Source organism: Thunnus thynnus, chromosome 12, assembly GCF_963924715.1.
Source record: "Thunnus thynnus chromosome 12, fThuThy2.1, whole genome shotgun sequence".
In the NCBI taxonomy this organism is placed as follows: Eukaryota; Metazoa; Chordata; class Actinopteri; order Scombriformes; family Scombridae; genus Thunnus; species Thunnus thynnus.
Window position 1 is genome coordinate 24961589 of NC_089528.1, and position 23928 is coordinate 24985516.

The window sequence follows — 23928 nt, forward strand, 5'->3', positions numbered from 1 at the left end:
TGACAGTTCTGTGTTAATTGTACTCTGCATAAACTGCATAAAAATACATTCATGACAGATGCGCTGGAAATGTACAGATGTATGCACAAACTAACTAACAGTTCAACCAACAATTTCAGATGCATCTCTGCATATATATGTGTATTTGAATGCACATGCAATGAGCAAATACATGCAAATATGGAGAAATAGTACAAAACACACGATTCATCACACTTTGAAGAAAGCACACTCTGTTAAAGATGCTTGCAGGCGCACACACGTGTACTTGATTACACTGTTGCGTTTCACAGTGAATGTGCTTATTGTAGCCTTGACAAACAAAGAGAAACACCAACTTTATGCAAATGCGTACGGGAACACATCTGAAAATACACAACTTACACGCACACACATGCTTATTTCTGTAGCTGCAAAAAGAATCCGCGTATTGTAAGACATGGATATGAATATACATGCGCGCTGCGGTAGGTCTTGTTTTCCTGCTGGAGCGTAAACAGATCCTGTTGTGTCGTGTCAGGACCAAACTGAATGCTCTGACCCTGGTTGCAGGCTCATGCTGTTTTGTTACCTGACCCCCACTATGAGGCCGTGCTCAGAGGAAATGGAGAATGAAGTCACTGCATGGCCCCGAGCTACCTCCAGAAACTCTCTCACAGAGGCACGCAAATCCACATGGAACAGCAAAATACACAAAAAATAGGCAAAATATAACTGTTTAATGAAGTACTGCCCATAAACACTTTATGGATTAATCTAAATCTGTAACTTTTTGTGAAGGATTTTAACATTAAGAACAACCAAAGAGCCTTATCCCTGTGTTATCTCCCCGTGTTGAAGACAGAACTTAATTACCCCTCCACTCAAAGATGTGTTTTTGTCAAATGTGTCCTTCGGTTAGATATTTGATCTTCACTGTGCACAATGATGTATGTGCAGAGTTGGACACTTGAAGGATGTTTCTCTTTGCTCACCTTTAATCTGATTTTAAGGCATGTACCTACAAGCATGATTTATGACATGACAACTAATTTGGAGGGCTTTTTTTGTTGAAGTAAGAGACATCTTTTGTCCAGCAGTATTTTTATGTCTTAAAACATATCTGGAGGGCATCTTTAAACATTTTGCAGTAGCTTATTAACTTGACTCATCAGGAATATTCCACCACAGACTAGCACCAGACTTTGAATTATATTATAATATATTATAGAACTACTGCAAAACATAGGTTGCCAACACCACCGACGGATTAACTTTCACATAAGAATGAGCCTTTGAAGACTCTAGAAGATGTAGAGAGTTATCTGGAGCACGAAGCCCTGTTTCGGTCGCTGCTGAATCTCAATTTAATGCACCTTATCGGAAATGCTATTGCAATCATAATCTGGGCTAATGGTAAGTCATGACCCATGGCAGGATTATACTGCTGTTTGAAGCTGCTCCCAGTGGCGAACAAGGAGCCTTTGTTTCAGTCTTTCCAGGGTTTTTTAACCTGAAACACAGATAGTGTAGCAGAGCAATTTCCAGTTGTGTTACCAGCCGTATGTTTCTCATTTCCTTACCACTCTACATTATACATGATCATAGCGAGGCGCTTAAATGACCTAAACATGTGCTATGCTGAATGATTACTGTGGTATATCAGTAACTCCACAAGTAGGATAAAAGAAATTCCAGGGAAAAGTACCATGCCTGAATAAGAGGATTTTCTGAATGCTACTTTACCCTTTTCAGTTACTTTTAGTTGACACAGCAGGTGCGCACTTCCACTAAATTATGTTGTTTTGTATTTTTAACCAGGCACACTTTGCGTTCTCCGCATATGCTGTCAAGTGTGAGAATATAAAACGGTGCTGTCTAGTTCGCAAATCAGTTGATGAAGGAAGGAAGTTGGATTAGTCCCAGTTTTAATTGTCTCCGGTGCAGTTTTCCCCTGTAGCCCTCTCCCCCCCCCCCTCAAAACCCCAAACAGGCAGACAACAGATGTTGAACTCTGTGGCTACTAAGGAATTTGCTGGACAAATACTGTAATCCTCCGGTGTCTTGCTTTGGGGGTGTGTGTGTGTGTGTGTGGTACGCTCGTGTGTGAGAATGTTTATGGGTATAAGACTGCAGCGAGCTCAACCTTTTGGAGGACAGGCTAATGACTTTTGTACATACTGACACACAAATTACTTTTAGTCAACAACTCCCCAGAATATTTAATCATTAACTTTTTGTATTTTTTTGACCTTTTTGGCATTTCAAGATATTCCTAATCAATCACTGTTCCAGTAGCTTCTGAGCCACAATAGAATATTTTCTCTGAAATGTTAATGAGGATTTAGGATTTAAGAACAAATTGATGTGGATTTATTGTGGGTTAAATGATGTTCATGTAGCTTTATTACTTGGAGTATTCGTACTCACTGTGTTGTTATGTGGTGTGTGTGTGTTTTGATGTTTTAACGAACCACCAGATGGGCCAAAGGCAATTTTCCACTGTCGGGAACAAGGTTTATTCTAATATATTTTATTCTATTCAGTCCCTCCTGTATGTGAGGCAATAGTCCAACACACTTGATATCTTCATTACTTGTTATCTACGTTCTAGTTTAGGCAGAGCTGGTCGTCCATTAATTGTAAGGTTGTCCTCCTGTCCACATGTCTGAGTGTGTGTGAACAGGTGAAAGAGAGACCAATTGTAAAACACTTTGTCTGCTGAGGCTGTAAAGTGTTATATAAGTGCAGGCCATTTACCATTGAGGTTATTGCTGTATATATATACCACTGAGTAGGTTTTTTTTTAAAATAATGTTTGTGGTTAGAAAGATATTTGTAGTTGTAACAAATAGCTAGTATAGGTCACTCGGCAGTGGATCCAAAAATATAAAACCATTATGTGCCTTACCTACATTGACTTCCTGAGCCAACTGTGTCATATTGACTTTAACTTGGTTGGCAAAGCAGGTTTTCCATATTAGCTATGCTGGGCTGTAATCCAAAGTAAATCTATTTAGCATCAATCCTGTTATGTGCATGTTTATTTTCTGTTTGAGATACTAAAATTAAACTCAACTTCTAATACATCTTGCATCTCAAGACGCAATCCTGTGTTGAAAAAAAAACAAAACTCATTCCAGTCAGTATCTTTTGACGTTGTGAAACCTTAATCTTCTCTCGGAGGCTGAATCATCTCAGCACTTAAGATTGAAGTGGTCTAGAGAGATGTTGTGACTAGAGATGTGAACCTGCATTCAGCTGGAAAATGATGCATAGATAAACAAATCTTTTGAAGGAAGGCAGCTCAGTGAATCGACACGATACAATCTTACTAACTGTTATCACAATTCTCTTGATCAGGCTTTATCTCTACAAGACTCCATTCAGATAGTTTTACATTCGTTGTAATAATATACCGAGCCCAGTTCATTCAACCGTGTGAAGACGTAGAGACCTCCTCCCTTCACCGTCAGCCCCCTCTGTCCTAATTCTGTGCCTGTCACTCAAACCGATCACCACAGCTAAACTAGACCAGCTCTTTATCCCATCTCCGCTCTCTCTAGTTAACCCATGTTGTCCGTGATATGTGACATGGGATTAGTGTGTCTGCTAGTGTGTTTGCATGCAAGCAGCAAGGTCAGACAGGTTCTTCTGGATCAAAGCTGACAGACAGAGTGAAGGACCCTGGATACTTTTAAACCCACTGAGCTGATTTGTTCTCTTGGCCGCCCACTCTTGTGCCTGCATGATGAATCAGACGGTCGACATTCATGTACTTAGGAAACTAGCAGTTCTGTCAGCCAATTGAACAGGAAGCCAGCCAGATTTTTATTCAGCCAGTTGGTCGATACACCAGCTAGCCCTCCAGGCAGGCAGGCAGGCAGGCTGTCTGTAACCCAAACACCCCACCAACCATCCACTCTGATGAAGTCAGATAGGCGGTTGGGTTTTTGTAATGTACTCAGTACATTTGTGCTATTTGTTAAGCATGTCTGTATATTTTTAACCAGATCAGTCAGTTACCATTTGGCCAGTAAATTCTTAAGATAGCTAGACAGTCATCTGTTGTTTGTCTTGCTGGCACCTGACAGTGTTATGTTGCTATGATTAAAGTATTCACACTGACTGAGATCAGCCATCTCACGTTTAACTCCTGAGAAAAGTCGTTTTGACATCTTCCCAACTCAATAATATAATGGACATACAGTATGCAGCCAAACATTTTGCAGTTCAGAGGATAGCAATGAAATTTCTGGCTAAATAACATTTAGTTTAAGTAATTACTGTTTGTGCAAAGTCGTAAGATATAATTTGTCAATCTAAATAGCACAGTTTGTTCTGTAGCCCATAATAAGTTGTTAAACAATCAGTATTTCTCAATTTTCTTTGCCAGTTTAGGAGTATGTTCCTGCACTTGTTTGTCAGTGTTTTGTTCATTCATTTGTGTGTCTCGCTTTCTTTCTCTCTAGTACATCAACGGTGGAAACCTGGAGCAGCTTCTAGACAGCAACAAACACCTGAGTTGGCCGACCAGGGTAAAACTGGCCTATGAGATCGCCAGCGGTCTGGCCTACTTGCACTCCAAAGGCATATTCCACCGGGATCTGACCTCCAAGGTTAGTTACGATAGATAGTAGGCTAATTGGTCGTTAGGAGGAGAACCCATAGCTAAAGATAGAACTGCAGGCCTGCTTGTGTCCACAGTAGAACAAAATACTCACTGTACATTTGTATTTATTATGTTTATTACATAAGTATTTAATTTTTTAAAATATTTATCTTGATAAATGGGAGCTTTGATGAGTAGTGTGTTTAGTTTAGAGGCCCAAGTATGGTCCTGGGTCTGTTTTTAGAGCTGTAACTAACGATTATTTTCATTATCAATTTATTTGTCAATCATTTTCTTGATTAATCGATAAGTTGTTTTGTCTATAAAATATCAGAAAATGGTGAAAGATGTTGATGACTGTTTCTTTAAGCCTAAGATGCAACCTGAAATGTTTTGTCCTGATCAACAGTCCACAACCCAAAGATATTCAGTTTACTGACATAGAAAACTAAAGAAACCAGAAGATATTCACTTCTAAGAAGCTGGAATCAGAGAATTTGGTCGTGTTTTTCTTAAAAAATGACTCAAAAGGATTAATAGATTATCAAAATAGCTTGCAATTAATTTAATAGTTGACCATTTATCAATTAATTGACTAATTGTTGCAGCTCTAACTGTTTTACTCACCATAAAACTGATAGAGGCATATATTCTGTATATCTTGAGTCACTCACACAATTGATTTAAGTAACACTTATTAATCAAACTGTCTGTTACTTATAAAATACCTTTGAATGTTGCAGTTATGCATTAATGTTAGACTATCCTGCCATTTTTTCAAGAAGGCCAGCGGTAAATTGTTTGCAAGTATTTCTGTGAAGAGGAAAAGACAAACATATGACTGGGACGAAAATGTATTAGTTGAGAAGATTTTGTCTAATTCCTCATTTGACTAATAATAATTTATCAGGTGGCCTAGTGCCTTTATACAGAACTGTTTAGCATTTATTTAAATATTAGTCGGTTCTGACAGCTTGTAGTACATCATCAGTGTTTGACCCGAGAAGGATGAAGCAACTTCTGTATGTAAAACCTGCGTTAGATGTTAGATGTAACGTATCCTTTACTCCTGGACCTGCCAACGTCTCTGCAAAGAACACAGTGTCACTGTCAGATGTGATAATCTGTAACAGGCAGCTTCTAGTTTTTCCAACTTGACCCGGAGCCATGTTGGCATGGAACTGGCAGCGGACAGCGCCAGTGAACGAATAAACTCATATTCATTTCCTGTCTCAGCTTAAAGATGGTCAATCTGCAGAGGAGTAAAAACCTGCTCAGAGAAACTGAAGGAAAAATTGAAAAGCCAGCATATTTTTTTTTTTTAGCTGACATCAGGGGTTAAATGGTTAAACGTAGCATGGTTGATTATACTTCCTCCAATTATTACAAAGTCCATGTGCTCATGACTCATACTGTACCTCAGTTATAAAAGTCAACGAACAGAGAAACTTTCTCTCTTCTTTGTTTCATAATATGTATCTGTTCAAACACTCTCTCATACCAACTGTACTGTTATCCTATGTTTTACAGATTATACTGTAGTTTTATAGAGCTACATGCCAGTATACCCATCCAATATATTCACAAAGTGCAAGGAATTAGGCGCTGACACAGAGGAGCACATACGTTTTACAACACAATGCCACGTGATACAAGGATTAAAGAGCAAGATAACAATACATTGAATGCACATGAATGTACACCGAAGCAGCACGTAACTGCACTTACAGGAAGGAAGCATAGTGAGAATCTGGTTGTGCAACTGGCTAATGTTTTATGAATGATGTCAAGTATAAGGATATGTACACTATAAATAAAGTACGAGTTTATAGAAGATCAACATCCAGCTCCACTCGGTACCAGATGTTGTGAATTATTAATGCTGTCAAGAGTGTAAGTCCTGTATGTGCAGCAACTAACCGTAACAATAGATTCACAAACAAAGTCCCCTTTACGGTGCAGAGTAAGAACCCGAACCTCATGGGTATGCACGCTGAAATGTCCCGTTAGTTCCCATTTTCAGTCGTACACAGAACAAGAATGTTCTGTAAACTAATATTGAAGGCTTGAGTTCAAGTTCATTTAGGAAGTGGATGTTGATATCTCTGAGCCACAAAATGTTTTTTTGAAATCCTTCAGTGTTGCAACTTCCTCAACTACACATACAGTATGTGTTGATTATGACAATGTTTCTTTTTTTTTTTTGTATTCACAGAACTGCCTGATCAAATGTGATGACAACAGCTTCACAGCAGTAGTGGGAGACTTTGGCCTGGCAGAAAAGATTCCCACTAATCTGTAAGGAGTTACATCCAATCTTACATTTAGTAAATGTATAACAACTAAAAGCCTTTTGAAAGCATATTTTCTGTTCCTCTAGCAGCATTACTGCCTTACTTAGTTACTGAAACTGGCATTAATCAATAATTTTTATATTAACATTGAATCTAATGACTCTGTAGTGTAGAAGGAGCTGCTCACAGTGCTGAAATCATGGAGACTTATCACCTAACTCTATCTGACGTAGCTCTGTAGCCTCTTTTAGCTTGCTGTTTCGGTCTTACGGCGCATTGACTGTGTGGTTATGTCTCAGCTGTTCTCACCAACACATGTAGGCGGATGTTTCCAGTTAAAAAAAACACAACCTGTGAATCACATAAAGACAGACAGACAGTTAGCGAGTGGCCGACGAACAAAGTTAAACATGTAGCAACTTGAGTCCCAAAATGTTGTTTCTCAGAAAAGCTCAGATAAACGGAGAGTGAGATTTTTCAGGTGGCCGGACACATGACTCAAAAACGGATACTAATGTTGTATTTGCTTGATGTGTAAATAGCCAGTTGTTTGTTAGTGTATTAGCAATAACAACTTCATAAGTTGAAGTATGGTTGTAGCTGTTTACACTACCTGTTAGCTTGTTTCGATTATTTTGTTTCCCCCTTAGTGACAAAAAAAATCACATATGCAGCTTTAAAGTGATATTTGGCTCCATTGATAAAAAAGTTCCAGCCAATTTTGTAGCCTCAAAACACAAATACTTGTCTCTGGAGGCCACGTTGAGTACTTCAGTAGTTTGGTATGTGTTTGGGTGTCTCTTAGGTAGCTTTTTTTTGCCTTGTCTTAGTTTATTTTAAGTATCCTCTTGGCCGCACTTCCCTTCACATGAGAAAAGAAATCTTCTCACTGACCCTCTGAAGCCTTGTCAAGATAAATATCTGGCGCTATTCATTTTAATTACATATACGGAGGGAAAATGTTACATCAGAAGATTTTTATTCCAGCATCTTATCATCGATTTGTACATATTTGCTTCCCGCTATTATGTTTTTTTTCTACCTTTCTCTGTTATAGCTATTTGTAAGAGCGTCCCTCCTCCTCATACCAGACACAGGGTTATTTATTAACACACGGGTCAGACACTAACATTAACAGCGGCGTGTACAGCTCACATTCTCTACTTTAGTGTTTTGATAACAGGAGGATACTATCAGTGCAGGGTTTTTTGTTTTTTTTTAATGCTTCAATGGCACGAGAAAGGAGGGGGCTTGTGTTCTCTCTACTAAATTACTGTCTTCAGAAACAAAGTGGGCAAGCCTTGGGCAAAAATTATAATTTTGTAATGTATAATCTCATATCTCTATGCATTGGTATGTGGGTATGTATAGATTTGCATGCCAGAATGTAGTCACATATATTATTTTTACTAATGGAGAAGCTGTCATTCGCCAAGAAATGACACATCTTTGCTTGCATTGATTGGACTTCACCCAATCTAAATCTAAATACACCAAAAGCTACTGAACTCAAAGGATTAGAGAGCATCTGAAATATGTTTGAAACTGATTGGAAGGTAAAACCGTAGTGATTCTTGGTCTGCTACAATTTAAAAAACTGTAATTATGTGATCATTAGAGGGTCTGCTTGGAACAACGATTTCTTCGGAAAACTGAAAATGGCAACAGAAAGCCCAACTTTGTGTTTTTCTCTGCAATCTTACAGTCTTTATTTACACACTACATGACCAGGGTCAGGTGAGGCTTTTCTGGTGTTTGCAGGGGTCACAAGAGGATTATATCATCCTAACTTTTCACCAGTTTGACACACAGTATCTACACTACTGAATATGTCCCTTGTAAACATGGTGTTATTGCATTAGTCAACCAGGAACTTAGAGTTCAATCACCTCAAAGCCCCTGAACCTTCTTAAATTATCTTGCACAGATGACTTCCTCATTATGATGAGCCAAAGATGTCAACATGTTGTGCATAATTATATGTTGTGTTTGTGTGTAGCGCTGAAGGAGAGAAGCTGTCAGTAGTTGGTTCCCCTTTCTGGATGGCCCCAGAGGTTCTGAGAGATGAACATTACAACGAGAAGGTGAGATCACCGACCTCAACTTCTGCCAACTGATACCAAGAAGTGGTAGTTAAGATAGGATGCAAAATAATGTCTCATAAAATTTCATCAGATTAAGTTTATAAGCTCCCATAAGATGAAACAGATAAAAGCATAGTGTTAGCATTACAAAGCAAGTGAATGAGATCATTGATCGTAACATATCTGTAGAGAGTTGCATTTCGGACATGGAAGGTCAGGGAGTTTGGTAAATCTGTGGTATAAGTCTTGGGAATATTACAAATGCACCACTTAACAGTAAAACAGGCTATTTAAGAAGGAAGTTTTCGTTTTTGAATATCTGTATGATGATATTGTGTCTGTTTTTCAGGCCGATGTGTTCTCTTATGGTATAATTCTGTGCGAGATCATTGCGAGGATCCAGGCTGACCCCGATTTCCTTCCCCGCACAGAGGTGACTGAATATCTCCTCCTCACCTCTTTACCACCCCGTAACCTCATAACACTCCGTCTGCGTGTTTGTTTACAATGTCCACAGGTTAATCCTCTCGGTATCCCATAGTTCTCACCTTGTTTACACTGTTGACATTATATATGAACAATAAAGAACTGAATGTTGATGATACATTCTACCCATTTCAACAAAATTATACCAGGACTTTAAAGTATGTTTGGCAAGTAGCAAGCCATCTACCTTCTATCTATCTTCATGTTCTCTCAGTGTATTGTATTTAGTATTAAATGTGTAAAGTAGTACATAAATATAACGAAATTACAGGTAATTGTTTTTAAGTACAGATGAACGCAGCCTTTTCAGCTATATTAGTTACATCTGTTGTTTTAAACAACTTTTTTTTGGGCCAAATTGGTCTCAAACTTTATTCTAACTGCAATTAATTGTACAGAAAATAAATGACTAAAACTCACACTTAATAAAACATTTCCAGTTGAAGCCAAAATATCAGACTTAATGGATGTGCCTTTAAGCCAAGCTTAGAAATGAATCCAAACTCAGAAATGTAGTTATTAATCCTTGATGGTCTACAATCATAAGAGAGTTTGGCAGTCAGCAGGACCATGTCAGCGGGATTAATTTGACCTGGAGCTGGCTTTGGCAGAAGAGTTAAAGTATTTCAAACATGTGATGAAGCTCTGTCTGTCTTTATCCTGCTATCAGAATGGTAAAAATGAATTTCCTGTCTAACTTTCATATACTCACGCCTCTGTGTCTCTCCGTCTTGTTGTCGTCTTGTCCTCCTGACCAGAACTTCGGCCTGGACTACCACATGTTCCAGCACATGGTTGGAGACTGTCCGCCCGACTTCCTCCAGCTGGCTTTCAACTGCTGCAATGTGAGTGCACCATGTCTGTTTCTGTCTGTGATGATGTTCACATTTATTGTAAAAAAAATAAGCCCGTTTGTGATATAACTGGGCGGCATATAAATTGTCAGGCAATAACTTTAATACAGCTGGCAAAGTTAGTGAATTGTGGTCAAGTTTTGCCATGTTTTAGTCCATCTATAATGTCAAAGATACTTTTCTTTATATTTCCCAAATAGCATTCCTTGGTCATTTCTTGTAATTTCTCCTGTTTTGTTTTTAATTTCTTAAGTACTTCAGAAATGGAGGAGCAATCTGATTATCTGAATAATCTGATTTAGCTCACTATCCAGGGGGTCTTCTATTCTCTGAAAGCTGGATCAGTGACTTGGTGGACTTGTTCTTTTTGCACTATTCATACATGCATTAGATTTGTTGTTCAGTTGAGTAATGAAATATGGAAAATTTAGTGAATCAAACCGAATAAAATGTATTTTTTTCAGGAGATTTGGCCAGTTTCTTTTTGCTGGTATTATATCATAATTATCGGACTGTAATTGTGATTTTTTTTTTTTTTTTTCCCGGACTTCCTGAATCCTGTAGCGGGTAGACATAATTACAAATCACAGAGGATAAAGGCATTAAAGATTTTGGGGCACCCTGCTGATTGATCCTATATTGGCTCCCTCCATCCTTTCTCATCCATGTCTGTTGTCTCGCTTTTATCATCCTTGTTTTCCTTCTTCCCCCTCCAGGTTTTTCTCTAATTTCATTTTGAACGGTCATGTTTACAGTATCTTTCCTGCGTCTTACTCTAACCCCTTTGTACTTCTTTATTAGCTTCATTCCTTCGTATTTGATCCACATTTACGTATTCTGACTTCTCTCAGCAGCCACATCATCTGTCCACGTCTCCAAATTTCATACAATTCCCCTCTCCACGCATCTTCATCCTCAGTTTCTAATTGTCTTCTAATTTTCCTTAATTATTTTAATCATTTCATTTAAGGTGCAACAACAGATTAAAATATCTGTAATTTAGTGTTGAAGAAGGCAAAAGTGGGATTTGATTGTTGAAGACAACTAAAAATGTAATTGTATTGGTGTATTTAAGAACACATTTCCTGTAAATTCTCTTATTTCCAGTTACAAAGCAGATGTTTGTTTCTTCATTCAGAACAATTATCATGAAGGAAGCGGTTTTTCAGTTTGCCTGAGAAACTGCTTCAATAAAGCAATAAAGCAGATTTCTTGGAAAACCAAACTCGTAAAATGTCACTTTCACACTGTAAAACCTTGCAGAAAAAAAGAGGAAACGTTTCTTTGGCCTTGTCTGTTTATGTTAATTATCATAATGTCTCATAAGTAACATGGTAACAGTTTATGTTACAATTTTAAATGTGGCTCCTTTTAAATGGGATGTATAATCATGTATACGTCGTCTCACAGTCATCCTCCTTCATCTCTCCGTTCTGTTCTCCTTCAGATGGACCCTAAACTCCGTCCATCCTTCCCAGAAATCGTCAGACACCTGGAGGAGATCCTCGCACGGCTCAAAGTTGAAGAGATGGAGCACGAGTGTGTCCCGCTCAGCGCAGACAACAACGACAAGAAGACCATACCCAAAGGTATGAACGCTGAACACACGAGCAAAGTCACGCTGTGTAGTTCTGTGATCTGTCGTTTCAGCTTCAGGTTTACGCTGACAGGAAGGGAAGCTGTTATCCAAGCAGTGCAGCAGAAATGTTTTTTACAACACCCCTCTTGGCCTCGAGAGCCTTTCACCCCACTTTACCACCACATGCATTCACTCTGCTTGTACTATTATGTAGTCAGACTGCCAACCAGTCAATATTTCACTTGTAGTCTGTGACAAGTCTGACGGAAACTTCTCTCCTTTCCTAACAGCAGTTCCTCTTGCAAAGCACAATGTCACGTTTGTCCAGTTAGTCAGTGACGAGGAAACTGTTTACACTGTCCACATCCAATCAACCAGAGCCAAACTAGATTTTTACTTCACTTCAGAAAGTCAGAAAGTTTGTCAGGCGAGCGATAACCTCACTATTATATCTATATCTATCCCCTGATCTCCAGCATCACCCTTCAAAGATCCGGAGCCAGAATGGTTTCTGATAACATAAACTTAAGGGCTTAAGAGGAAAACTGGTCCGAGATCAACCTTCCTGTTTACAGATACTTGATCCATGCAGGTCCAGGTTTCACTTCTAATTTGGTTCAGCGTTCAGCCGCCCGCATGTCCGACCGTCACGGAGTCAGGAGGCAGTGAGGTTGTTGTTTAGACAAGCCGAACGTAGATCCTTTTCCTCAGGGCGACACTGTCTAAAGCAGAGCACGAACACATGATGTCACAGGATGAAGTCGTGATTTATAACAGTGACAAATGTAGTTTTTTCTCATCTGATGATAGGATGTAAATCTAGAAGAAGCAGAATATATATGTGTGTATAGAAAACTTGGCCTGGATCTGACACTTCTCTGTCGATTATTACATCATAAACTTCTTCTGCTCCCTCTCCCTCTCTCTGTCTTTCTCTCTGTGTCTGTCCCTCCTCCTCCTCCTCTTCCATCTCTCTTCAGCATTTCCTGAGATCAGTAGGAAATAGTAGGAAATATTTCTGCTGCGTAACAAAACACTTTTAGCAAAATATTTTTGTAGAGTAGCTTTTTTTGGGTCCTCATGAGCAACATGAGTAATTCCTTCAGATATTTCCTGGCATAAACAAGACTCTCGATCACTCCGATGTGCAAAAATACTTTGAGAAATGAGAGGAAGATAAAATAAGACGTTTTCCTGGATAGCTCGTTAGTTTACATGCAAGACCACTGGGAATGACAGATTTTGTGAACTAACATTTATATGTGCTTATATGAACAAAGCTGATTTCTAAACAAAATGAACAATTGCTGGAAACTGAGACTTAAAATCAGTGATAATTAAAGTTTATGAGAAAATTAAAATCCAACCAAACTTCAGTAAAGTGCCTCTGGAAGCATTTGAACAGGGATTGAAGGAAACCATGAATTGCACTCGATGCAGGATTTAGCCTGTAATGCCACCTGGTGGTTACATTAGATTTTCACTTTACCTTCAGAAACCATGAACAAGATATGTCAGTATGGCATCTACATGTTTATTTCTCTCCAAATCAAAGATGCAACAAGTAAATATTATGTTTTATCACAGTTTTATGTACATTTTATGCAAAATGAGTCACAAAAACCTCCTCTGTCTCTTCAAGGTGAGAAGATCCAGGGCTTCAAGCGTCTGAATCCTCTCGGTTTCCAGGATGACAAAATCCCTCCCAAATCTCCCCGCCCCCGACGAAACATTTGGCTCAGCCGCAGCCAATCGGACATCTTCTCCTGCAAACCGGGAAGAAAGGTCAACGTCCAGGACCCTTACTACAACCCCCCCACCTCCCAGCGAGCCTCCAAAGCTAGCAAGATCAACCCTTTCACCGCCCGAGAGGACCTGTGCGGGGGCAAGATCAAGTTTTACGACGTGCCCAGCAAGTCTGTCTTCTCGCTGGTGTTTGACCTCCACTCGCCCCCGGGGAGTGTGTTCAGTAACCTGCCCCCTGCTCACGGACCCGGCGGACCCCAACAGGAGACGTCTTACTACTGGCAGCAGCTGCCAGGAAGACAGTGTCACTCCTTACCGGTGTCCCCCCAACTCCCGCGGTCCGAAGTCTTCCACGTCACTGCTGCTGTTAACTCCAATAACAACGGTTCTCTCACCTGTAACTCCAGCCAGCTGTCCACAACGCTGCCAGGTGAGCTCTCTGAATGTTTAGGTTGTTGTTTAAGTTTGTTTTTTCATCATTCCATTTATTTTCAGTGTGTTTTTACCTTTTTTCTGCTCTTTTCCTTTTCCCTCCACTTCTTCTCTCAGCAGCTAACTCCTGGTCCGAGTCAGGCCTGATGGGAAACGATGTCCGACAGAAAGCGGGGCTGAGCAGCTGGGCGAAGAAATACGTCGTGGTTGAGATCCCACCTTACTGCAGGCAGAGAGGAGGGGAGGAGGAAGAGGAGGGGGAGGAGGAGGAGGAGGAGGATGGAGCAGTAGAAGGGAAGAAGGAGGGAAACGAGGAGGATGCGTTTGGGGAGAGCTGGTCTCCGATGATCCCCAGCAGCGAGAGAGACAGTGGAGAGGCGATGGACTGCTCCAGCAGCCTGGAGGAAGAGGAGCAACAAGAAAGAGGGACACACACCTCCCCCATGTAGCGCACCTGTAAACCCACGCAGGCACACACACACGGAGGGGTGGCGGAGAGGACGGTGGGGGTTCGGGACTGGAGAGAGAGAGACTCTGACCTCTGGATGTGAGGATAAATATAGACTGAAAAACTGGACACATTTCAAAGACTTTGGTAAAAATCTAACGAAAAGAAAAGATAGAGCACTTGATTTTTATCTTTCAAGTGAATGTATGACATGTTGAAGAAATCAAGCACACCTGATTCAGATAAATAACTATTTTTCAGAGATCTTATAACCCAGGTGTGACAGAACAAGTCTCCATTTAGCACAAAAAAAGGCTATTATCAACACAATGGACACCCAGCATAGAGATTATTTTTTTGAAAAAGTTGTTTATATTTAATATTGTGAGATGATGTAGATTTTTTTTCCTGTAAGGGTTTCTTACATTAGATGTTTTGATGAGGGGTATTGAAGATCCCTTGTGTTGTGTATGTGTGAGTGTTTTACTTTCCCGCCCCAACGTGTTCTTTGTTACACAACCCCTGATATTAAAATCAAAAACATCCCAGATCTTTTTTGATTAAGGAGACAGTTCGCTGACATTCAGTTGAGAAATATTATAATGATTTATAATAAATGTGTGCCTCAAACACAGATATTCATGAGACATTAAATCTGAAGTCGTTTTAAAGCACCACAGAAAAAGAAGGCTGGAGTGGTATCTTCATTTAGCAGATTTACAGTCCACTACTTTATACCTTGCAATGGTGAAGATGAGTTTAGAGATGGTCTCAGTTTAGGTTTTCATACAGTTTATTCCAGATTATATTTGTGCAAGCAGCTCAGCATTTGTAGTGGTTGTTACATTGTCTGCATGAGCTCTGAAAGGACCATATTTAACAACCAGTTAGCCCACTAACTAAAAGTACAGCAGGTTGGTAGCCTCTTATTGACAAGGAGATCGTTGTATTTGGTCATAGGCATCAAACAGTGTATCATCAGCGGTCATAGCGGAGCGTTCACGAACTGCAGGCGAACATGAAGGTTGTGAAGAGGAGCATAGAAATTTAATTGTGTTTTTGCTCTCAAATCTCAGATGTCATTTTCTCAAAAGCATCTCAAGGGTTTTAAGAGTTCTCTCTTTCGACTACATTACTACACAATGATGCTAAAACTGTCAAAAATAAAATGTATTTACTATGATGAATCACACTCTAAAACAAATTTAAAGTTAAGTTTTTATATCACTGAAATTTATAGAAACAAGATGCAAAACTGATCTAAAAATTTACATCTGATTTAAGATAAAGGCTGGTAGTCATGTGAACTGTATACACCTAAAGGTTAATTAATGGTGTCATCATGTGTCCTGAAACAGTGTTGTGAAACAAACAGCGATCACTGCTGTGACTCTACAGATTTTTGCTTCTTATTCTTGAGTAAAGTTGCGATGAGTTGATTGTTCCAACATAATGAGGGACTATGCAGCGTATTCAGCCTGTTATCCTGGATTTGTCTCGTTAAAATGAGTATCAAAGACCAATTTCTTAATTTTTTGAACAATAATTTGTGTAAACCCCACACAAATTCAATTTATTTTTAGGTTTAATTCCATCTCATTTCACTTACTTGAAAACTCAGAAAAGACATAAGTTGTTGGACTCATTTTTACTTCTAATGAGCTACAGGAGACGGATTCAGTGTCAGAATACGTAGGTTGGTTGAATAATCTTTTGAAACAGCACAACCTGGTGTTTGAGTTCTTGAGGACCTGGTTTTGAGTTCAACTTACATTCAAGCATCCAAAAAAGTGTTTGTTCTATCGCAAATGTAACAAATTTAATTGTTCTTCAGAATAATTATTCCTTCATTGTTTCTCTGATGGTTCTGATGGTCCAGCCAAGGTTCAAGTAGTGAGATTTGGCTTAAAATTCAATGTGTCATTTTTATAAATTGGAGCACATTTCCTTTATTTTGAAATTTCCTTCCAGTCTGACCCACCAAAACTCACAAGAGACTCTGAAACACTCCATATGTGGTTGCTGCTAACATTTGATTGATTTTTTTTAAAATAAATTGGTGGCCTCATGACATTTCCTGCTTTTATGAACACACTCCAGAGAAAAATCTTAAACAGATTTGTTGAAAGACTTTCTGTTTTATCTGTTTCCTGTGTTGAGATTTGAGAGTTGAACGTCACTAATCGGGGGTTTAAGGAAATGAGTATTAAAATCATTTAAGTGTCATCGAGAAGGTTTTTATTTCACATCAAAACCACTTTCAGTGTTCTTCTGAATGTTTTCAGTGTATAAACTAAATATATTTGTTGAACATGAACTATGTTTGCCTCCTCGGCTCCCGCGTGACGACTCTTGTTACATTCTGCTGATCTCCGTCTGATCACTTCGATAGGAAAACTAAAATGCACTTGAAGATATACAGTGATCTCCTCGCAACTACTTTATCACTACTTTTCTATGCAATAAATGTAACTTTTATCACACTGTTTTGCAGGATTATGAATCTAATTTGATATTTATGAGAAAAAAAAGAACATTTTTAATGTCTTACTGTTGTATATTTGTGTAAAGAAACTTTGTGTTATCTGCTTTGATGAATACAGACTGAGACGTTTTTGCTGATTGAATAACAAAACTTCCCTGAGTTTTTCTTGTATTTGTCTCTTGCTCTTTTCTTCTGGTTGATTTCAGTAAAATCCAGAAAAGCTCAGAAAGCCTGGACTTAAAATTTATAAAGTTATATTTGTTGTAAAATAAATGTTAAAAAAATGACAACATGTGGACAGTTTGGTCTCAAAAGATCTAGATTTTACATCTTGATGAGGTTTCAAGGAGACGTTTCGTCTCTGCACAAAGAAATGTTAAGACTGGTCAACTAGCTGAGCCTCAGTTTGTGCTTCTCATGTATAATAATTATGAGTGAAAGAGCCAAGTAATGATTTTAAAGAAAAAAGATGATCTTTTCTGAATCCAGTGTGTCGATAATCACTTTAGAGATGCAACCATTAGACAATTAATCTGCAATTAATTTAATTTTTCAAGCAAAAAGTATCATATTTTCTGATTTCAGCTTCTCAAATGTGAAGATTTGCTGCTTTTCATTGTCATGTGACAGTAAATTAAAAAACTTTTTGGATCGTTGGTCACACAAAACAAGCAAATTAAAGACATCACTGAGGGCTCTGAGGAACTGTGAATGCTATTTCTTCATAAATTTTTAACATTTAACAAACGATTAGTGAAAAAATAATCAGCAGATTAATCGATGATGTAAATCATCTTTAGTTGCAGCCTTACGACACTTAACTGCAGTTAAAAAAGTGTTTCCAGAGTCTTCAGAGATACCTCCGTCCATCTGGTTACAAAAATATTTAGTCTGCTGCACAATGAAAAAGATTATAATAACTAAAAAAAGATTGTAGCCAGAAATTACACATTAAACAAGAAAGATATGAACTTTTTGTTATATAAATAACAGAAATAATTTCAATACAGAAAAACCTGATAATAACCTAAAACCTGATCGTTTTTACATCGTGATTCACATTGTACAATTTAAGGAAATAATTTGAACATACATTATTAATATAATGTGACGATATGCCTGAATTCCTCTTTAGAAAATATTTATAATAAACAAATGAAACAAAATGTTGACAGGTAGAGTCATTGTTGGTTTAATTCACACAGAACAAATCAGATAAACTTTTAAGTTATTGGTTTTATATCAACGTGTCCTTTAGAGATTTAAAAATAGTGGAATGTTTCTTTATTTATTAAGAAAGTTAGTCTGGACTGAAGTCAGTGTGCTGTTTTCTGATGGGACTTGAGGCTGGAGCGCTGCGTGAAACACTTCCCGCACAGCGAGCACTCGTAGGGCTTCTCGCCGCTGTGGACCACGGCGTGTCTGATGAGGTTGCACTGTTTGGTGAAGCTCCTCCCGCACTGCATGCAGCTGAACGGCTTCTCTCCCGTGTGACTTCTCAGGTGTTCTTTGAGCTGACTGAACCTCATGAAGCTTTTGTCGCAGTACGTGCAGCTGAACCTCTTCTCGCCGATGCCCGATCTCCAGGGCGTCCTCATTCTCCTCACCAGGCCGAAGCCGCCGCCGCCGCTGCTGATGCTGATGCTGCTGATGCTGCTGCTGCTGCGCCCGTGCCCGAAGGACGCGGACGCTGCTGGGTTCGGCGCCATCGGATCCTCGTTCGGGTTCCTCGCGTGAGGTGCGGAGTCCCTGTACTGCTGCTGTGTTGGTGGAGGGATCGAGCTCGGATCCATGGAGTTAATCTGGGATAAAGTGCCGTGTCCTTCGTCTTGTTGCGCTCTCTTAAAACCGAACGTCCTGGCTCGTCTTTTCGCTCGAGCCGCGCTCACCATGACAGAATGTGACTTCCCCACTGAGTGAATTCTGGGTACCATATCTACCAAACCGCTCAGAGAGGTGAACACAGAAGGGATCTGCTCGTACTGATGTCCCGTGTAGGAGAAGCTCGGATCGGCGGCGTCTCCTCCCAGATCGGACGTCCACAGCTGTCCGTCAGCTTCCTCCATCGCAAACTGGCCTGAATCGAGAGGAGCTGCGTTTTCGTCGGGCTCTTCCTCTTTCTCGTGTTTCACTAGGGGTTCTGCCTCACTTTGGTTTCTGTTCAGCTGCTGCTGCTGCTGCTGATCTGGGAATGTGTCATAGCCGTCTGTCGGGGAAACCAGAGCTCCGGGGTCGGCTGCGTTCTCGGCTGAGTCGTAACGCTCTACGAAGCTGTCAGTCTGGGCGGGTTGTGAGGCTTCGAAGCATGGCGGCTGCTCGGCTCCAGAGACTAAAAGAAAGCAGGAGAAACGTATTATTTCATAGAAGAGGCTTTCAGATCCAGAAACTTGAATCCACAAGCACAGAAAAAGCACATTTGAACAATTTCTAGACTTCTAGACGAGGTCTTGAGCTGAAAATCCAAACAAGCTGGACCTGAAATGTTTTGGCTCCAACAGACTCATCGCAGAGCGACTGTGTCCCAGCAAACTTGTGTTAAAGCCGCATGACAAACAGGTAATTTGTTGTGTTTTGTGATTAAAAATACAGCAGAAATGATTAGTGCTGCTGTGGAGGTTCATTCAACCTGCACAAAATACTACAAAACATAATGATGGAGCAGACAGCAGCACATTATTTGGGTGCAGGTCTATTTAATAAGATCAGAGCTGCAACAACTGGTCAATTAATCGATTAGTTGATCAACAGAACATTAATGTGCAGCTATTTTGATAACCGATTAATCGTTTTAGTCATTTTTAGGGAGAAATACTGAACATTTCCTGCTTCTCAAATGTGAGGATTTGATGCTTTTATGTGTCATACATGATAGAAAACTGAATATCTTAAAATAAATAAAAATAATCATCAGTTGCAGCCTGAAGAAAGATTCTAAGTAAATGTAAATGGTCTAAAAATAATTTGATTTGTTTCCAAATTGAGGATATTGTAACATTTTAGGGCTAAACTTTGTTTTTCAGTCAAATAATATAGTGGAAATTCATTCAAATGTACTAAAATATGTGTCACATGATCTGTAATTGAATGTAACAGCTGCTACAAAACACTTGTTGCTGATCATCTGATGAGTAAGCCTGAACATCCCCCTCCCAAATAACAGCATTGTTCGCTCACAGATTTATAAATTAGGCACCGAAATAATAAATTAAGGCCCTCTGAACATTCCTGGTTGTTCTGCTTATATATATATATATATATATATATATTCAGATGAGAAGTACGAGTATCTAATTTTAACTGATAGTATTTTTAGTAAAAGGAAAAAGGAGATAAATACTGAATGAACCTTTTTTGGTCAGACGTAGCACCCATCTATTTATTTTAATAGTTATTTTTTTAAAGGTTGTTGGGGTATTTTTGCCTTTTTCAATTGTTGAAAGTTCAGAAAAGGACAGAAACATAAAAGGCTCTTAATAGTTAATTTATTAAGGTTAAATACTGTCTAGATTTGTGAGGGTGTGTTAAATTGAGCATCTGAAATCCTCAGTGAGATATCAAAGTTTGTCGTCGCCTGATTGGTCAAAGTCAGGTGGTGACATCACCCGAAACTTTATACTGTGTGTGTGTGATTCCAACATCAATATTAGCAGAAGGCGTTTCTGTTTGTATCTGATACTCACTCAGTTTGTCCTCTGCGTCGTTCTTCCACACGTCCTCGTCTGCACACTCCTCTTTGATGTGCGCGGCTTCAGCTTCGTTAACAGGCTCCTCGTCTGCACACTGCAACATCAGGCTCCACATTAATACTTGAACGTGAAAAATGAATACACATGAAAGCATGCACACATTATGCAAGTGGAAGTTTAAACTCCTCTACACCAAAAATATGTCAAACGGCATCTATCAAAACCTGACCATAGATGATCAAATAAAACTTTACGAAGAAAAGATTTAAACATTCACATTATGTTTATGCATTTTATTTAACTTAATTTTTGCTCAGAAAATTAATTAACAACAATTTTGCTGAATTTTCCAGCAGAATTTCAGAGTGTAGTTACTCTTTTCAGAAAATGTTTTGAATACTTCTCAAATGTGATGATTTATCTCTTTTCCCTGTTTTAAATCATTGTAAATGAAATATAATATGGTTTTGGACTGTAAGCTGTTTGAAGACTATTTTTCACACTATTATACACTTACAGATGAATAAAAGACAGAGAGCGTGATGTATTGGATGTATATACGTACCTGCTGGGGTTGAGTTTGAGCCTCACTGTGCACCTGTCTGTCCCAGGCTGTGACCTGCCTCTCTTTGTTTAAAACTACTTTGACTAAAGGAGAAAATATCTCTGCTGCTGGAGGATAAAACACTGAGGAGGAAGAACACAAAGATATATATATGATTAGTGGTGGAAGAAGTATTCACATCATTTATTTAAGTAAAAGTACCAACACAGCAAAGTAAAAATACTCCATTACAAGTAAAAGTCCTGCATGAAAAATCCTACTTAAGTAAAAGTGCATAAGTATTATCAGCTTGATGTAGTTAAAGTGTTGCAGTAAAAGTAGTGGTTTGGTCCCTCTGACTGATATATTATTATATATGACATCATTAGATTATTAATACTGAAGCATCAGTGTTAGAGCAGCATGTTACTGTTGTAGCTGCTGGAGGTGGAGCTAGTTTCAACTACTTTATATACAGTTAGCTAGTTTAGTCCAGTGGTTCCCAACCTAGGGGTCGGGTCCCTCCAAAGGAGTCACCAGATAAATCTGAGGGGTCGTGAGATGATTAATGGGAGAGGAAAGAAGAAAAAACAAAGTTCTGATACACAAATCTGTTTTCAGTTTTTGGACTTTTTCTCTAATCTTTGATTTTTAGTGAAATATTGGATCATTTGAACATTTATTGAAATGAAACCATGTGAGAAGTTTAGAGGGAAAAATCACTGTTTGGTGGAGCTGTTAACAACTCATAGACATCTGAAATGTGACCCCGACTACACACTGCTTTTTGTAAGACGTCAAAAGCCAAAAAGGTTGGAAACCACTGGTTTCATCTTTAACAATGTGTTGTATTTTAAAATCTTGTTATATTATCCATTGTGTCAAGTCTTCATCTGGAAAGTAACTAAAGCTGTCAAATAAATGTAGTGGAGTAGAAAGTACAATATTTCCCTCTGAAATGTAATGGTGGAAGTATAAGGTAGCAAATGAAAATACTCAAATAAAGTATAACTACCTCAAAATTAGAATAGAAATCAAATAGAAAGCAACAAAACACAATAAAAACAAAACAACCTAAACAAACAAGCATCCACAGCTGACAGTACAAGCTCTAAAATAATAAGTAAATAAATAAATACAATGTAATTTTGCACCAGATTCAGTAGGTTTACAGTAGAAATGCTTTGAATCCTGAAAATTACTACTTAAGGGCAGTATTTGAGTAAATATACTTAGTAACTTTCCACTACTGGATATGATAAACCACGAGATAGTAGAATCAGGAACTTCCCAGCCTCGACCCACCGTGCTCACCTTTCCTCCTGGCTCTCATCCTGGTCCTCCGGAGCTCTGCCTCCATCACCTCACACTTCCTCTTCAGCAGGTCGATGTCGCTCCGGCTCCGGCTCACCTCCAGCCGCAGCACCGCGCAGCTGTCATCCACACGCCGGTTAATCTCCGCAACGGCTGCTTTCGCTAGGACGTCCATGACGGACAGCAGCTGAGTCTGGAAGCCGCTGCTCTCCATCTCGACCCGACTTCCGTTTCTGATTAAAATATGAATAAATATCTTCGTCTGTGTGGACTGTAATTCACTTACTTACAGGATAAATGTCTGATAAACGACTAGTTTCAGTACCGCGTCTGTCTTTGTCGGAAAGCGAAAGATGTGTGCATGCTAGAAATGTCAACGGATCGTAGTGGAAGAGGTGCGCTCGGTTTTAAGCACCGCTCGGTTCGTACGGGCGGCATCACTCCCTCTGGTCGCATTATTATTGGAGCTGTATTATAAATATACTTCAACACCATCTGCCATTTGAAATAAATACGATCTGGGAAGTGTTTGTGTATTTTTTTTAAAGTCAACAAGCTTGTTCGCTCAGTTGTACTGCCGCCCATGGGGCACGTAGTGAGGATTAAAGCGAGGTCACCATAGCTACTTCACTTCTAACGACAGATGACGTAGTAGGCTTTTACCGTTACCGTAAATGTTGGACTACATCCGTCCTACGACCCTAGTGGTAGAACTGAAGTCAAAATCCAGCTGACTCTATATTATATGACAAAAGTATTTTGTTTTCCTTGTCATTATACATCCGTAATGATCTGAAATTGTTTCCAAAGGATGTTTAATTAATTATTGTATTTAAGTGTCCTGTAGGGCTGCAACTAACTATTAATTTCACCATTGATTAATCTGTCGGTTATTTTCTTGATTTGTCAATTAGCGGTCTGGTCTATAAATTGTCAGATGCAACCTAAAATGTCTTGTATTGTCTCGACTAACAGTCCACAACCCAAATATATTCAGTTTATTGTCATAGATGACTAAAGAAAACAGGAAATATCCACATTTGAGAAGCAGAATCAGAGAATTTGCACTTTTTTTAATCAAAAAATGACTCCAAACGATTAATTGTTTATCAAAATAGTTGGTGATTAATTTAATAGTTGAAAACTAATTGATTAATTGACTAATCATTGCAGCTCCTGTGTCTTGCCATCTAATGGCCAACATCTCATGGGATTATAAAACACCTTCACAAAACATTAATATTTACAGTACATATTATCATAGATATACAAATGACTATATATCAGATCAGTAATTATTCAAATATAATCATTATATCAGTAACCTTATCATATGAAGGATACAGATCTCATGAAAATGAATGACAATATTTAGATGAAGGTTA

The 23928-nt window shown here is 38.9% G+C and overlaps 2 protein-coding genes across 5 annotated transcripts in view; one reads left to right on the forward strand and one right to left on the reverse strand.

The window, feature by feature from the left end:
• The window catches only part of tesk2 (testis associated actin remodelling kinase 2), a 31576-nt gene extending 16253 nt beyond the window's left edge, over positions 1-15323 (forward strand). The window contains exons 6-13 of one of the 2 annotated variants that reach the window (XM_067606529.1): positions 4452-4598; positions 6807-6889; positions 8885-8969; positions 9319-9402; positions 10214-10300; positions 11757-11898; positions 13531-14064; positions 14184-15323. In XM_067606529.1, coding sequence (XP_067462630.1) covers positions 4452-4598; positions 6807-6889; positions 8885-8969; positions 9319-9402; positions 10214-10300; positions 11757-11898; positions 13531-14064; positions 14184-14515 — 1494 coding nt within the window. In that variant the 3' untranslated portion in view covers positions 14516-15323. The remainder of the gene's footprint in view (positions 1-4451; positions 4599-6806; positions 6890-8884; positions 8970-9318; positions 9403-10213; positions 10301-11756; positions 11899-13530; positions 14065-14183) is intronic. The other variant, XM_067606530.1, reaches the window with a different exon arrangement.
• Positions 15324-18167: 2844 nt separating this feature from the next.
• On the reverse strand, positions 18168-22982 carry si:ch211-155e24.3 (uncharacterized protein LOC100150696 homolog). Of its 3 annotated transcripts, none has more exons than XM_067606536.1 (5): positions 22869-22982; positions 22535-22776; positions 21251-21372; positions 20680-20779; positions 18168-19328 (listed from the first exon to the last, which is right to left on the reverse strand). In XM_067606536.1, exons 1-5 carry the CDS (start codon positions 22979-22981, stop codon positions 18316-18318), a joined length of 1590 nt encoding a protein of 529 aa, XP_067462637.1. In that variant the 5' UTR covers position 22982; the 3' UTR covers positions 18168-18315. The 3 variants fall into 3 exon arrangements, with proteins under 3 accessions (XP_067462637.1, XP_067462638.1, XP_067462639.1); XM_067606537.1 differs by having other exon boundaries at positions 22544-22776; positions 22869-22981; XM_067606538.1 differs by having other exon boundaries at positions 22535-22965.
• Between the last annotated feature and the right edge of the window lie 946 nt (positions 22983-23928).

Coding starts and splice junctions, on each gene's coding strand:
- si:ch211-155e24.3 (XM_067606536.1), bottom strand. CDS start 22,981: ATGCCGCCCGTACGAACCGAGCGGTGCTTAAAACCGAGCGCACCTCTT. Junction 22,777..22,868: donor TTCCGACAAAGACAGACGCG/GTACTGAAACTA, acceptor TATTTTAATCAG/AAACGGAAGTCGGGTCGAGA. Junction 21,373..22,534: donor CAGGAGGAAAGGTGAGCACG/GTGGGTCGAGGC, acceptor CTTCCTCCTCAG/TGTTTTATCCTCCAGCAGCA.